General features: G+C 51.9%; 9 protein-coding genes across 9 annotated transcripts; 7 read left to right on the top strand and 2 right to left on the bottom strand.

The window, feature by feature from the left end:
* Nucleotides 1–163: 163 nt before the first annotated feature.
* Nucleotides 164–1765, top strand: N7459_000375 (uncharacterized protein; the record flags this gene model as incomplete). The annotated part of the gene is made up of 1 exon (XM_056939560.1): nucleotides 164–1765. One exon carries the CDS (start codon nucleotides 164–166, stop codon nucleotides 1763–1765), a length of 1602 nt encoding a protein of 533 aa, XP_056803840.1.
* A 302-nt stretch (nucleotides 1766–2067) lies between these two features.
* On the top strand, nucleotides 2068–2856 carry N7459_000374 (MFS general substrate transporter; the record flags this gene model as incomplete). Its single annotated transcript, XM_056939559.1, has 1 exon — nucleotides 2068–2856. The coding sequence occupies one exon, from the start codon at nucleotides 2068–2070 to the stop codon at nucleotides 2854–2856; it is 789 nt and encodes a 262-aa protein (XP_056803839.1).
* A 30-nt stretch (nucleotides 2857–2886) lies between these two features.
* N7459_000373 (MFS general substrate transporter) lies at nucleotides 2887–3723 on the top strand (the record flags this gene model as incomplete). The annotated part of the gene is made up of 1 exon (XM_056939558.1): nucleotides 2887–3723. The coding sequence occupies one exon, from the start codon at nucleotides 2887–2889 to the stop codon at nucleotides 3721–3723; it is 837 nt and encodes a 278-aa protein (XP_056803838.1).
* Nucleotides 3724–4236: 513 nt separating this feature from the next.
* N7459_000372 (uncharacterized protein) lies at nucleotides 4237–5973 on the top strand (the record flags this gene model as incomplete). Its single annotated transcript, XM_056939557.1, has 1 exon — nucleotides 4237–5973. The coding sequence occupies one exon, from the start codon at nucleotides 4237–4239 to the stop codon at nucleotides 5971–5973; it is 1737 nt and encodes a 578-aa protein (XP_056803837.1).
* A 24-nt stretch (nucleotides 5974–5997) lies between these two features.
* On the top strand, nucleotides 5998–6807 carry N7459_000371 (Vacuolar import and degradation protein 27; the record flags this gene model as incomplete). The annotated part of the gene is made up of 1 exon (XM_056939556.1): nucleotides 5998–6807. The coding sequence occupies one exon, from the start codon at nucleotides 5998–6000 to the stop codon at nucleotides 6805–6807; it is 810 nt and encodes a 269-aa protein (XP_056803836.1).
* Nucleotides 6808–7311: 504 nt separating this feature from the next.
* N7459_000370 (uncharacterized protein) lies at nucleotides 7312–7788 on the top strand (the record flags this gene model as incomplete). Its single annotated transcript, XM_056939555.1, has 1 exon — nucleotides 7312–7788. One exon carries the CDS (start codon nucleotides 7312–7314, stop codon nucleotides 7786–7788), a length of 477 nt encoding a protein of 158 aa, XP_056803835.1.
* Nucleotides 7789–8516: 728 nt separating this feature from the next.
* Nucleotides 8517–11166, top strand: N7459_000369 (uncharacterized protein; the record flags this gene model as incomplete). Its single annotated transcript, XM_056939554.1, has 4 exons — nucleotides 8517–10331; nucleotides 10413–10858; nucleotides 10965–11055; nucleotides 11128–11166. The coding sequence occupies 4 exons, from the start codon at nucleotides 8517–8519 to the stop codon at nucleotides 11164–11166; spliced, it is 2391 nt and encodes a 796-aa protein (XP_056803834.1).
* Nucleotides 11167–11495: 329 nt separating this feature from the next.
* N7459_000368 (acetylornithine aminotransferase) lies at nucleotides 11496–12826 on the bottom strand (the record flags this gene model as incomplete). Its single annotated transcript, XM_056939553.1, has 2 exons — nucleotides 11496–12299; nucleotides 12356–12826. The coding sequence occupies 2 exons, from the start codon at nucleotides 12824–12826 to the stop codon at nucleotides 11496–11498; spliced, it is 1275 nt and encodes a 424-aa protein (XP_056803833.1).
* A 1131-nt stretch (nucleotides 12827–13957) lies between these two features.
* Nucleotides 13958–15155, bottom strand: N7459_000367 (putative oxidative stress response protein Oxr1; the record flags this gene model as incomplete). The annotated part of the gene is made up of 2 exons (XM_056939552.1): nucleotides 13958–14102; nucleotides 14158–15155. The coding sequence occupies 2 exons, from the start codon at nucleotides 15153–15155 to the stop codon at nucleotides 13958–13960; spliced, it is 1143 nt and encodes a 380-aa protein (XP_056803832.1).
* Nucleotides 15156–15223: the final 68 nt, after the last annotated feature.

Below are 15223 nucleotides of genomic sequence, written 5' to 3'. Positions count from 1 at the left end.
GTTTGGAATGACTTGAGGCAGCGCGACAACTCGGACGGTCACGCCACCCAGGGTCCGCCCTCTGGCCGATAAGCCTAGAAGCTTTATCTTTCTTACTACCCAGAAACTATACGGCATTGTTCATGATTTGCCCCTTCCCAGACCCGAAAGACGGCACTTACCCATGCGCCCAAGCCGTCAAAGAGTCAAGAGAGCGTGTGAGACCTGCAAGGTCCGCAAGCGCAAATGCGACGGTCGTGAGCCATGCGGGTTCTGTCTCCGCTATGAATACGACTGCGGATATGGACCTCAAACTCGAAGGAAAACGAATGAGCCTCAGGTCTCGGGGTCCGTCGCCTCTTCTACAGCGGAACAGCATGGAAGCAGAAGCTCGACAGAGCACCCAGTCAATACGCCGGGCCTGGGCCACCAGCACCGTGGGGAAAGTTCTGGTGCAGCATTCCCTCGCATGGTAGGACTAGAGTTGAATCAAGCCGATGCACCGAGAGTTTATGGAGTGAGTTGGAATCTCGGCCTCCGCGAGGAGCCAGCCCCTTGCTTGACTAGTATTACGGCTCTCCTCTCCGTCAACGAAATGCAATCTCTCGCCCACGCGTACTTGGTCCATATCCATCCTGTGTACGGGATTCTGGACTCTGATTCTTTGAAGAGCGAAATTACCTCGCGATGGCAAAATCCCAGTGCCGCTGCCGACTATGACTCGATTTTGTGCGGCGTGGCCGCCCTTGGGTCATTATATTCGGGCGATGAAGGTCATCTACGAGAAGGTGACCTGTTCAAATGTGCAAGAGAACTCCTTGAGATTTCGAGTATCATGAGAAGACCAACATTACACCATGCAGTCGCCTGGGTGTTGCGAACACTGTATCTTCGCAGCACCAACAGCCCTCACGCATCTTGGATGGCCTCCTGCACAACAATTCATGTCATTGAAGCGACCGAGACGCGCCAAGATCACGCCCTGGAGACCACGACCAATACGACATATCAATCCTTCGGAATGGATGAAGAGACTCGACGTCGGCTTATATGGGTTGCGCTCAAACTCAATGCGTGGATTTCTTTCGAATACGGTCGACCCCGTGTGTCTATCAAGAACGTTTTGTGCGATCTACCTTCACCTCGTGATAAAGACTTCACGGACTCTCTGATCCAGTTGTATCAGATATCAGACCGACTGGATCCAGATCACCACAGTCATGCAGCTGATCTTCAAGAGAGCTTGGGGCAAATCGAGAACCTCGTTATTGATCACGACGTCGTGACGCTTTCCCGCGCCAACCTAGCCCTGGCTATTTACAGGAATCTCAGGGTTACTTCCATTCCCATTTCGAGCGATGTCTTAGCATGTGTCATCAGGCTAGGAAACACAGGACTCGATGCTGCGGTGAGGCTGGGCCAGGCCCGCCAGCCCTGGTGGCATGTCGCCAACGTTCCCTTCCAGTATATTTGCACCTTACTAGCCATAGACTCTCGGGAATCTCTGTCCAACGTCGGCCATGCGCTACGCTCATTTAAGACTATTGGCCAGTACTTCCACACGCGCAATCTTCAACAGGCGGTAGAAACGGCCGAGTTCTTGGTTCGCCTCTCACAGCGCAGAAAGAAAAGCGATCTGGACGCTCTGAACGAGGGACTGGACGACGTTCCAATTTGGGATTTGGGTCAAGATACTTCACTAGATACGATGAGCCTCAATTGGGACTGGGATGCCTTCTTGCAGGCAGACATCCCGTTATTCGATGAACATCTGTATCAACGATGATACTGAACAAGTACGTGTCGATCAAAGGTCAAACTCAATAGATGGACATCCGCTTCTATCTCTTTTCTCCTTTTATTTCTCATGGGAGAAATTCCTTAGCCACTGATTTTGGATTCAACTAGATTGGTCTTCGAGGCCACCGTGATTCGCACAAGCGGGTAAGGTGGATAAGGTGGAACGAGCGGAGTATATGGCGAATGGGCACCACCACAACCCTGACGGAATATAAATGCCGCTATGGAAAGCAAGGGATGCTGGTCGTCTAGAATCATTCTTTGCAAGCATTCCATACTCAAGGCTAGATGCAAAGCTTCCTCCAATATCGCCGGCTTCGGCGGAACCTGGAGCAGACGCTTCACCATCAACTCCCATCTACGGGTGAGACTTCAGCTTCTCGGTCTACAAATACAATCCCGGGTCACTGCGACGATACCGATAAGCGGCTTTCGATCGTCTTGCAAAATGGCCAGAGAGTCACCATATCAGGCGTTCATGTCCAAGAAGTGCCCACTAGTTCGACTAGTTCGGACAAACTTGTTTTCATTGTCGGATTCGACGGGCCTGACGACCAACTCAATCCCAAAAACTGGTCCCTCAGACGCAAATGGGTGACATTGGGCATTGTCGGCACCACGGGCTTCCTAGTGGGATGGGTGTCTGCCATCGACTCGGCCGTGATGAAGCAAGGCGAAGAAGCATTCGGTGTCAGTGAAGTCGCGGAGTCACTCGCCACCAGCCTGTACCTGATCGCATTTGGATTCGGATCTCTCTTCGCAGGGCCATTCTCTGAGACAGTCGGTCGGAACCCTGTCTATCTAGTGACCTTGTCACTTCTCATGGTCTTCATCATGGCATCCGGTCTGGCACCCAATTTTGGCGCCCAGCTGGTCTTTCGGTTTATCGCAGGTCTATTTGGCTGCACGCCGCTGACCACTTTTGGTGGCAGCATGGCAGATATCTTTGACCTTCTGGACCGCACCTACGCTTTTCCCGTGTGTTGCACACTATCGTTCATCGGGCCATTTCTCTCGCCCATGATCGGCGCATATATTGGCCAGAGTAGCCTGATCAGCTGGCGTTGGTCCGAATGAATTTCCCTTATTCTTGCGGGCATCGTCACCATGTCGATCTTCTTGTTCGTGCCTGAAACTTATGCGCCTGTGCTTTTGCAATGGAAGGCGCATCATCTACGCGAGATCACTGGCGATCCTCGTTTTCTAGCCGAAGCGGAATTGAATCAAACAAGACTCTTTGTCCGCCTACTCCACAGCTCTCTGCGGCCTTTCCAGTTGTTCTTCGGGGAGCTCATGGTGGCCTTGTTCACCATGTACCTCGTGGTCGTCTACATTGTCTTATTCGGATTTCTCACCGGCTACGAATTCATTTTCGGCAAAACCCACGGCTTCTCCCAAGGCTCGGTGGGCCTGACTTTTATCGGCATGAATGTGGGGTTTCTTATTGCATTTTGCCTCATTCCACACATTTACAGTGCTTATAAGCGACGACTGGAGTCTGGGATTGCCGAGGGCCACCCCCGTCTCCCGGCAGAAGAGCGTTTATGGTTTGCCATGTACGCAGCGCCATGGTTCCCAATCTCCCTGTTTTGGATGGGATGGACCAGTTTCTCGTCCGTGTCCTACTGGTCCCCTCTGGTGGCATCCGTTGCATTTGGATTCTCTGTTCAGGGTATCTTCATCTCGTCATACGCATACTTGATTGACTCCTATGAGCAATATGCGGCCAGTGCGTTGGTGAGCGCTACATTCATGCGTTATCTGGCGGCGGGAGCGATGGTGGTTGTTTCGATACCGATGTATACCAACCTCGGGGTGCATTGGTCATTGACTCTTCTAGGCTGTCTTGCATTGGTGATGACTCCGGTGCCATATGTCTTTTACAAATTTGGGCATGTCTTTAGAAAGCGGAGTAAAGCAGTCTCAGGGAAACATTCATCTTGAGGTGAGATTCTGGGTCCTGCCTACGATAGGTCAAGGACGGACCGCACATATGGTCCAGGATTTGATATATATACTTCGATCGAGACTAGATATGTTGAAGTAGAAGAATAATACCTGGCAATGCTCCCTGTGATATTGTCGGAAATTTCATCCATAAGCATTTATTCCAGACACAAATAATACAGCAATGGGCGGAAAGATGGCATGGTAGAGTTGAAATCGACTACAGCTGCATCCCTATAGATGCACGTGACCACGTGAGCGCGGGGATGCTGACATAAGGCGCAGCCACCAGCGCCACAGTCGATGACGGAGGCGATTTTCCAGTGATGCATTTATCTCTCGCTTTCTTTTTTCCCAAGGTTCTTCTTTGATTCCCCACGGTGGCCAAACCGCCTGCTTTCTCCGTTTCTGATCTTTCTGCTCCAATCTCACCTTCCATTCTACCTCTCTTCCCTCCCCCACGCCTCCTTCTCCCTCTCTCTTGCTGCGTGGTCGCTGCCCCTCGCAACCATGTTTATGCTCCGCAACGGTAAGCAAACGCGATCCTGCCCCGCCACGACCCCTCCATACCAGCTGCCATCGGTCGCCACGAAGGAATATCAGTCACTAATGGTTGGCTGGGGACATGTAGTGAGCAAGTTTCTTTTCGGTGATACTTCGAAAGAGTCCATTATCGAAATTCCTCAAGGCCAGCTGTACCTGGTCCGACCACTCTCACCCAAGGGCTATTCGGAGCTCATCTTCAAGGACGCCGCAGCGACCATCCGACGCACGGGCCAGGACTTCCAGTACCAGCTTGTGATCCAGAGAGCGTACGAGGAAGGCGAGGAGGAGCTCGCAGACGACGAGGACGAACAAGGTGCCGCGGATACTCTGGACAAGGATGAAAAGGTCTTCTTGCTTGATCAGTCTCTGCACTTCCGCTCCGAGGTCCGTGACGGCGGTGTCAAGATTCTTGCGTGGGACGATCTGAGCGGCGACGAGGGGGACCTTTTCGAGTTTATCTGCGATTCTTCAGTCCCATCCGATAAAGTTGCCACTTTTGAGTTGGCCGCCTTGCAGTGCCAATACGAGCGCAAGTTCCGCCGCAGTGCCCAGCAAGCTACCGAGGCCGAACTGCAGGAATTCTCGTTCCAAGAGGAGAAACCCATCCCCTCTGCTAGTCCCGCTGCCTCTCCCACTGCCAAGTCAGCCCCGCGGTCTCCGACTTCCGGTGATTCGGCTGCCGCCATGGCGCGAGATGTGAAGTATGCTCAGTCCAAAGGGCAGCTGAAGTCCGCGGCGGTGGACGAGGAGCCCACGACTGCCCCGCCCTCCATCGCCCAGCCTGACACGAAAGAGGTTCTGTCGAAGGAGAAGGCCGAGCTGCACCTTTTCGACTTTACCACCGGCACCTTCGTGATGCAGGATCCAGATGTCGTTGCAACTGTGTCGGAAATTGGCAGCTGGCAATATTGGTTGCAGATCAGTGGCAGCGAGAAAGAATGGCTGGGCCAAGCCGTTGTGGGCGACATTAACCCCGTATTCAACTTTGAATATCTCTCTTTCATTTTCAATCATTACGCTGAAGATGGATCTGCTTACTCTTGGCTTCTTCGGTTCAAGGACCAGTCCTCAGAGGAGCGTTTCCAGGAGGGTCTGATGCAGGCTCTGTGGGAACAGCTGAATGAAATGAAGTGGACTAAGGTGAAAGAGAACGACCGAGAATACGTCCTTGACGCATTCCAAGATCTCACGATGGAAGATGCCGATGACAAACCACAGGAAGAGGAAGAGCAAGAGCAAGAGGAGGAGGAGGAGACTGACCAGGATGACGGTCAGCGCAGCGAGCACTACGATAGCGACGAGGAAGAGGATGATGTGGAGATCCGCGATAAAGACGGCAACGTGAACTCGCAACTAGCCGTTGGGTACAAGCATGATCGATCGTTCGTGGTTCGTGGTTCGAAGATTGGCGTCTTTAAGCACACGCCCAACAACAACCTCGAATTCTCTACGAACATTTCGAAAGTGGAAACGCCAGGTGGCAAGCTGTTCAGCCCTAAGAAGGTTATGCTGCACGCTGAGGATCGTAACATGATTCTCCAGAACTCCGATGACCCCAATTCGCTTTACCGGATGGACTTGGAATACGGCAAGGTCGTCGACGAGTGGAAGGTCCACGATGACATTACGGTCGATAGCTTCGCCCCTGAGAATGTGAGTATAGTCCGGGTAATACTGTTATGCCTGTCTTGGATTGACTAACAAGCTTGGTAGAAATTCTCTCAAATGACCTCTGCTCAACCCTTCGTGGGTGCTTCTAAGAACGCTCTGTACCGCATTGACCCGCGTCTTTCCGGCAACAAGCTTGTCGATGGTGACCTGAAGCAATATGTCAGCAAGAACGACTTCTCGGCCCTTGCTACCACCGAGAAGGGCTATCTCGCCGTGGCCTCAAACAAGGGTGACATTCGCATGTTTGACCGTCTGGGAATCAACGCAAAGACTCATATCCCGGCTCTTGGTGAACCCATCATCGGTCTAGATGTGTCCGCTGATGGACGCTGGGTGCTTGCGACATGCCGCACCTATCTCCTTCTCATCGACTCTTTGCAGAAGGATGGCAAGAATGAAGGCAAGCTCGGATTCGAGAAGCCGTTCGCTAAGGATTCCAAGCCTCAACCTCGTCGTCTGGGCTTGCAGCCTGCCCACGTTGCGCAGTTCCAGCACGAGACAAAGCAGCCGCTCGCATTCACGCCTGCTCGTTTCAACACAGGTGTTGATTCCGAAGAAACTTCAATCATTACTGCCACTGGCCCCTTCATCATCACCTGGAGTCTCAAGAAGGTTGTTGCCGGCCGTAAGGATCCGTACACTATCAAGCGTTACGAGGAGAACATCATGGCGGACAACTTCCGCTTCGGCTCGGACAAGAATGTGATCGTTGCCCTCCCCAACGAGGTCAACATGGTCGCCAAGCGCAGCTTCCAGAAGCCCACCCGCGAGAGTATTGCCGGGCCTGTTACTCCCAGTCGCCCGTCTCGGGGCAGATGGAGCAATCACCTCGGAAAGAATGACATCGTGAACTCCCCTTACTAGTGGCGCCTCGGCTTCACCGCACCTCTCCTTTCCCTACTTTCTTCGCTTTTCCTTGGTATCTTTTTCTGATTTTGTACCATTACCCATACCCCCTGTTGTTGATGCTTTTTCGTTTCCCGTTCTTTTTGGATCCTGGCGAAGCACGGTTCTTTCAATACGCAAGGATGTTCTTCGGGTTGAACATGACGGCTTAGAATTTCCATCTTTAGCTAGCTAGCTAGGCCCATAACTGATCCTCAATCGAATTACAAATGAACTGAAATATCTCTCCGAGAAGGCTTCCAATGGTCTTAAGGTATGATGCCATCACCTCCGGGGTTAAACCGGGAGATACGAGAACAGCACGTTGGGTACATGAAGGGCTTGCGGCTGGAGTAAATAGCACAAAATTTGCGGCCAAGTATAAATACTCATCCTAATTCCTACTCAGATCTCTTACCAGCAACACATCATAAATACCACTGCAATCTAGTCCCCCGTCAACAATAGCAGCTTACCTTGAACATGGCGGACAATGCTGAACTGAAGATTGTGTTCGGTGCCATGACCTTTGGCGAGCCAAGTACGTTCTCATACTCTCCGCGTAGTCAACAAGTTGCACGAAGAGGGCCTTTTTACCCGCCTTGGATGAGCAACAATATGGCATGGGAAGTCGCACAAGTCTGCGAAATCTGCAAGAGCCACGGATGCATCATCCCCAGCGTCTATCAAGGCGTCTACCACATCCTGAAACGCAGTATCGAGGGCGAGTCGATTCCCTGGCTGCGCGAGTACGACATCGCGCTTTATGCATTCCATACAAAAGGGATAGACAGAGCTGAAGAGGGATCACGCTTCGATCCAAAAATACTCCAGGGCAGTGTGCATCGCAAGCGGCACTGGAATGCCATATACGTTAATGCTTTGGAGGGTATTGAAGCTGCGGCGAGCAAATATGGTCTGACTCTGCCGAAGGGCGTGGCCCCAAATTACTGGCACTAGGTGAGTGTTTTGTCTCCCTCTAGCTGGGTTCGTACAATATGATATATATTATATAGTTGCAATATAATCCTTAGTATAAGTAACATCACTTTTATTGCAGAAGGGATACATATGAGATGGTCCCTCACTGACACAGCGAAGCTGAACTGCTGGATGATTGACAGACCAATAAATCGCTTGAAGAACTTTCCCGGACACAGAAGAAGACAGGAAGAGGATTTGGGAGATGGAGACGATATAAAGATACCCCCCCGTTCGATACGTTGGGACTCTTGAATGCTAGCTCTGTGGCTGGAATTACTTCCTCTGAAAAGCAGCGATGTGAAGGGTTGTTTATGGCTTCGTGGTATTATGAGCATCTCTAACCAACGTCACATAAGCTTGCCAATGTAAAAAATCGAATGAATACCGGATAGATCCTCACAGAAAGATGGGGTGCTGCCTGGTGCTTGAGGCACTGCTTCGCTTGTTGACATCTTCCACCTGAATTCTCCGTTCTTTGCTTTCTTTCACTGCCAGCCTCCATCCTTCATCCTCCATCTCCCATTTTCGTTCCTGCATACCTCTTTGCCTTGCTGCCAACCTGTTTTCAGCAAGTATCTATCTTCTTACCTCATTCCTCCTATCCAAGAGAGGCCCTCAAAAACTTACTAACCACGCGTCTTTGATACAGCGTTTGGGAGTTGACTTCATCCAGATACCCGTCAACTCGCCACTTGGCTCTCAATATGGATATTTCTACAAGCACGGAGAATACGATTTCCTCGTCCGACAGGGATGGCCAAGACACCTTTGAGACGGGGGAAATCAAGAATCTTCGCCAAACAGCCCATGACATCGCAAAGATTCAGAATCTGGGCTTTCTTGACGATCCGTTACTGAAGAGTCCCCAATTCCTTGTCTGTGGTCGGCCAGCCATAATCAACGCCTTCCTGTCAGAAATCACCCACATACCATTTCCAAGGGAGGAAGATGATTTCCCACGTCACGCAACGGAGGTTGTACTGAAACATGATTCAAAATATGTGTTCAGGCTGGCAATCAAACCGGGTCACTCGAGAACAAATGGCGATGAGTGTCAAGTACTCAATGCATTCAAGCATGAGTTTACCATTCAAAGCCCTCAGCTATGCCAGTCTATCAAAGATGCCCGGGATCTCCTGAAGAGCATGAGGCATGGCCGAATCAGTGACGATATCCTCAAGATTGAGGTTCATGCACCACACCAGCCATCTTTGAAAATCATTGATTTACCTGGCTGTCGAGACCTACGTCCCGGGGAAAGCTTCGAGGCACAGGAAAAGGTCATCCGAGAGAGGTTTATCAGTAAACCCACCCGGCATCTCAACATCATCTTAGCCATTGCCTCCACGAAGGAAAGCCCAGACCTCCAAAGTGTGCTGAAAATTGCAAGGGAATTTGACCCCATCGGAGCCAGAACGCTGGGAATTCTGACTGACATGGAATCTGTGCCGGAGGGCTCAGCTCTAGAGAAGACCTATACCCAAATCATCAAGAATGAGGAGGTCCAACTCGAAGAAGGCTGGCATGCCTTAGGTGGTTTCGAAGTGACCCAAGAAGCTCCTCAACAAGGAGACCCTGGCATCAGAGTGTTCAATCGTCCTCTGTGGACCTCTGTGGACAAGAAACTTCTCGGTATTTATCAGCTGGGATCGCGACTGCATACTATGAAATGGCGATTGTCGGCCAAGTTTGCTTTATCGAAGCTTCACGCGTGCTCGGAAAGATTGAGCATCGAGATTATTGAGAGGATACGAGATCAATATCGAGGATTGGGGAGACTTGGTCCACCACGTCCAACCTTGCAACAACAACGGGAATTTCTTTTGAAGGTCAGCAGCTCTTTCTCACGCATTCTGGATCAAGCGGCGACGGGATTGTACACCGATGCTTTCTTCGACAGTCCGGACCATACGTCCGATGCAGATAAATACGATCACCGGAAGCTTCGAGCCTGCATCTATCAGCTGAACACATTCTTTGCCCAAGCCATGGCTTTCAGAGGCTGCAGTCGACATGTCAAGGGCGTCACGTACAAAGGCTTTCTGATGATTCCTCAAGAAAATCCTTACGTGGGGAGGTGGGTGGCCACTGAAGTGGACCGCTCAGTGTTTGAACGCGAGGTGCAAGCGCAAGTCGCCCAAAACCGCGGATGCCCGGACCCGGGAGCTTTCCACCAATTGGTGGTCAATCGCATCTTTCGCGATCAGTCAAAGCCATGGGAAGAGCTTGCTCGGCATCACCTGCTGACCGTCTGGAAAACAATCAGATTTTTCGTTTCTGAGCTGCTTCGAACACTCACAGATGACGATACCCACATCCGACTGATGGACCATATTTTCGAGGATCAACTCGAGACGGCCAGGAATCGCGTCTTGGAAAAGCTGGAAGAGCTGACGGCATGTTACAAGCGTCCTCACCCACTTCCTATCGCGAATAACTACCTCGCGCGGATCCCCAGTTCAAGGGGAGTGTGCTGGACATCACCATACTTTGATAGCGATGCATACGCAGCAGCGATGGTGATCACCCAAATGCAAGCTTATTATGATGCGAGTATCCGATGATTCTGATCATGAATAGACTGCTGATACGAGTTTTAGACTGAAATGGTCACATTTGGGAACAACATTGCCACGCTTGCCATCGAAAATTGTCTGGTAGCCCCATTGGCCGATATGTTCGACACCCAAAAAGTCCATAACCTCAGCGATCAACAGGTCCAGGAACTTGTCATGGAAACTCCTTCCCAGCATCAACAGCGAGCGAATGCACACGTCGAGATCGAGAAACTTCAGTCTGCTCAAGCCGTGCTGAACAAGCTCAGCAAACCATCTCTGGACCTGCCCCCAGCCATTACAGCGCTAAGTCTCGACAATTCGGTATCTTTCAAACCGAGAGATAGCAATGGCGAGAGGCGCAACCGCGAATTCAGATTTAGGCGCATTCCGGACGCACCTGGAACCGAGGGGCCTAGATCTCCATCAACGGCCACGAGACACAGAACTCCGTTCTTGTCTCGCGCTCCGAGCACGGCGGGATTTGTCTGGTATGTAATACCGACTGAACTCTCGATATCCTTTACAATGCTTGGGACATGAAGGGAATCAAGTGCGTATTTTCTCAAGGAATGGCTAACATGATAACGTTTTCAGGCCCACGACACCAGAGCCACGACAGGACGGCAAGAGAGTATTCTGGCAGACCATTACTTGCTTTCCTGAGTTTAGCCAGTATTCCCAAGAGGTACGTATTGTGCATCTACTGATTGCGTCCAGGTTATGAGGCGTGTCCAGCTACTGACATGCTCACCTACAGGAGCTTCGGCTTGCACACATCGAATGTGGGGAGAGATAGATGTGATGATTGAGGTTTAGCTTATCAAAATTGAAAGAGCCAGTTTGAAAGAACGATACCCGACGGAGGAATGTGAAGATACGTTGCTAGCTAGAAACCAGTCTTTTACTTTAGCAACAGTCCCTTCTCATTCCACTGTTTAAGAGGAAGACCCCGCGGGCTTGAGCCAGCACGACAACTGTTACAAGGTCCTTGGAATCTGTATCTGAGCCAGAAGGCAGGAAACTGTCGAATGGAACCAACCTTCCAGTCACTCGAAATACCGGTCACAGGTAGGGGGCGCTTATGATTGACTTGGCCGTCATGCTGTCACTAACAAGAGACTGGAATTAGAGCATCAGTCCCTCGTCCAGAAAGGAAGACACTGCCGCGCGAAGTCGTTCCATCGAGCTCTCATCGTGGGCCAGATTCAGCGACATAAATCCACGTCTTCCAATCGAAACACCGCAAGCTATCAAACTAAAGTAGAAGCAGTCCCGCAGAGCCTCAGCATCATCACCCGAGAAGTGGACGCCAATGGCACTTCCATAGCCACTAAAGGACATCGACTCGACACCTCTCTCCCGGAGAATCTCGCTCGCCCATTCTCGGAATCCGTTGCCCATTTGGTTCAGGCGTTCCAGCTCGGCCTGCGTAATCAGCTTGGACGCTGCAACGGCAGCCGTCATGGTGAAGATATTGTTATTGAACGTGCCGGAGTGATGCAGACTGGTGGACTTGTCCGGTGAGTCGAACAGGTCCATTATTCTGGCAGAGCCACCGAAGGCACCGAATGGGAATCCGCCGCCCAGGTACTTGCCGACGGTCGTCATGTCGGGCGTGATACCCCAGGCGCCTTGGAGGCCGTGATAGTGCAGTCGGGAGGTAACGACTTCGTCGAAGATGAGGATTGCATCAACGCGGTCGGCTGCCTGGCGTAGGAAGGAGAGGAACTCAGGAGTCGCAGGACGCATGCCCCCGGCGGCTTGCATTGGTTCGATCAGAATAGCCGCGATGTCATCCTCTATCAGAGGGCGGGTCTCTTCGACGCTATTATATTTTCCCAAGACGAATCTATGAGGTAGATTCATCGGGTTGTCGGGGCTGCCGAAGCTCAACGTCCCGCCATGGTATCCATTGTCGAAGACCATGATCTAGTCGAGGGAGATGTTAGGATGAAGATCGAGGAGAAATTAGAGAAGTACCCAACCTTCTTCTTTTTCGTGTAAGCCATCGCCGTCGCAATCGCAAAGGTATTCGCCTCCGTCCCCGAATTGCAGAACCGAACCTTCTCGAGAGAAGGGAAGCGCCTGGTCAATATCTCAGCCAGCTCTGCCTCCTTCTGCGTGATTCCACCCAGGCTGAATCCCGTCGCCAGGGCCTGGTTGACGGCATCGTGAATCACTGGGTGCGAGTGGCCATAGATGCCGGCCGAGTAGTCAGATACAAAGTCGACATATTCCAGACCGTCCACAGTGGTGAAGTTGGGCCCTTGGGCAGACTGAACTACCAAAGGAAACGGCTCCGACACGAGAACGGATCGAGTACTTCCTGCTGGGAGGACTTTCTGGGCCCGTTCGAAGGCCTTCTTGGATTCGGGATGCTTCTGCTCATACTCTGCCTTGTAGTTTTGGAGAGCATTGGTGATTCGAGCCTCGGCGCTGGGGGACTGAGAGGTCATTGTGAAGGCTCGCTCTCGATCCGTGATTTTGGGAAACTTGGATGTGCGTAATGTAGCTTCTATAGCTTGGTGGAAGAAGGCATCGGATAAGATGGGGTGTTGACACATCGAAACTCGCCGATAAGTGCGAACGGGAAAATGTCCGACGGCGCCGTTGACTCAGAATGGCGCTAAAGAGTCACTGCAGCCTCGAGTACAAGCATCCAGTGATTACCATGAAACTGAGTATGCCCTGACAATGTCTAGCGAGGTTAGCACGTTCTTGCCCGAACTGCTTCATTGTCTATATCTGCGGATTTGAAGGGGGCCTCTAGGTTGTAGCTGTATGGACGGAAGACTTCACCTGCACGATGTGAGGCAGCTTAAGAATATTTTGAATAGTAACACTGCACACAAAACAGACTCGGCTGTGAAGATGTAGACTGCTGCTCTTGCGTTAAAGCCTTATGGGACTGTTGGCTGTGCTCCTGCAGGTTGATAGCAAAAGTGTATCTTGTATGGCCAGCAGATTGTCAATGAACCAATCCGCTAGATTCTGCTGTTCAACGAGATTCCACTGCGGTCTCCTAGATGTGCATATTGTGCCAAATTTTCGCAAGGAAAACAGATACACAGACTGTCCAGAAATAACTTGTTTGGGTTAGTCAATTCTGCAGGGAGGGCTGGGTAGGAAATGAAGATGACTGGAATCTGTTTCTAATGCGGATGAAGGCGCCAAGGATGAGATTTATACAAGAGCTCATGAACAGAACAGCAGACTTTGCCCCTTTTCTCTAATAATCAGAGCATCAAACGAGCGCTGGGTCAGAGATCCAAGTCAAAAATAAATGAAAGCAGGAGCAACGACGCGTAGGATTGAGCATCGCAGCTCGGGTATTCAAAAGGAAATGCAGTCATAAAACGATGCGCCAGTGGAGGGGAATGGCAAGATCTCCCACCTCTCCACCATGACTAGATGCTGGCTTCCTCCAAGCACTGGCTATTCTCACTTGGATAGTTCTGGTATTTACTGTTGTTACTTTTCCTGTCCGAACCTTCTCTTTGTATGGATTTTGTTGGCATCAGCTCCTTTCAAGATGCGGGGCACCTCTGGGGATCATGTATGCCTTGAGAGTCGTGGGTGGAAGTGGCTCACGAACCAACATACCACACTTCGATTCCCAGGATGTCGAATTTCTGGCCCTCGTCGGAGAGAGGTTCGTTTCCGAATGTTTGGCAATGGGCACTAACGCCCTTTTCAAGGCTTGAGTCAACCCACAGCCCATAGTGGCCATCGCTACAATACTGGTCAGTCGCCGGACACATCAGCAATATCAGTAGATGACGCTTACCCAGCACCGAGACTCAAGAACCCCGTTTCGCAGAACATCATGTAGTCATTCACTCCGCTATAAGGGAATGCCTTGAAACGAATGCGCTCGGGGGTACTCGCCCCGCTTCGAGACGGGGTGTTGATAGACGACGGCGACGGAGGTGCCAGAGCACCACCGCTCGCCGCAGAAATGTTTGTCTTAATATTCATATTGAGATTGCGCGCCGGCGACTCGGACTTTGACTTGGGGTCATTGCGCAAGGTACTCCATCGGCCGGCATGAGTGGTATCCGCGGAAGGGGGCGGTGGCAGACCAGCACGCTCTAGAGCCTCTTCTGTCTGGGGGCCATCACTAGAGAATGCGAGGCCGAGGCTGGAAGGGGGCGGCAGCACGCTTGCGCGCCAGAGGAAGCACTCGCCGGTGCCGAAGAACTGCGAGTCTGGGTGCGGTGGGTCGGTCATGTAGGCGCCAAAGACAGTGCCAGAGGTAGAGGCGTCGCGCACGACGAGGACGTAGCCCGCCCGCGGGCTGCGTTGGGAGAATTCAGCACAGTGGTCGTAGAGGGTCGATAGGGAGGCGCCATCGCGGTCGAGGCTGTATGCGAGACGCCAGTTCTCGACCAGCTGGAGGCGTGCAGGAACGAGGAGGCGAATTTCCTCGGCCAGTGCGCGGGTCAGCAGTTGCTGTTGGAGCAGGTCGGCGCCCTTGGGGATTGTGAGTGTTAGTGGCGTGAGGGGAGGCGGCTGGAAGGGCGAGGCTGTTCGGCGCGGCGTGAAGACTTCGGACGAGGATGAGGCCGACCACGGAGCTGCAGAGGGCATTTCTTGGCCGGTGTTGGGATCTGTCAAGCGCCTATAGAGACCTGAGACGACGTGGCTCACGGGGTAGGAGAAGTAGGAGGCGGCTTGGGAGTAAGGATTCGGGTGTTTTTGCTGGGGCGTGTGAGACCCGGATCTGGTGGAGCTTGAGGTGATCGGGGTGTCGGAGGGGGATTCCCCCTGTGATGAGGACGACATACGGGCAATTCGAGTAAATGGCGGAGAGTGCAAGTGTGCAAGCTGAGGCGCGGCGTGCGATCTGGAGC

The sequence above is a fragment of the Penicillium hispanicum genome (assembly GCF_028827665.1).
Source record: "Penicillium hispanicum strain IBT 35686 chromosome Unknown utg000001l_segment0_segment0, whole genome shotgun sequence".
Taxonomy (NCBI): Eukaryota; Fungi; Ascomycota; class Eurotiomycetes; order Eurotiales; family Aspergillaceae; genus Penicillium; species Penicillium hispanicum.
Note: the sequence above shows the minus strand (reverse complement) of the source record. Positions and strands in the feature narration are given on the sequence as shown.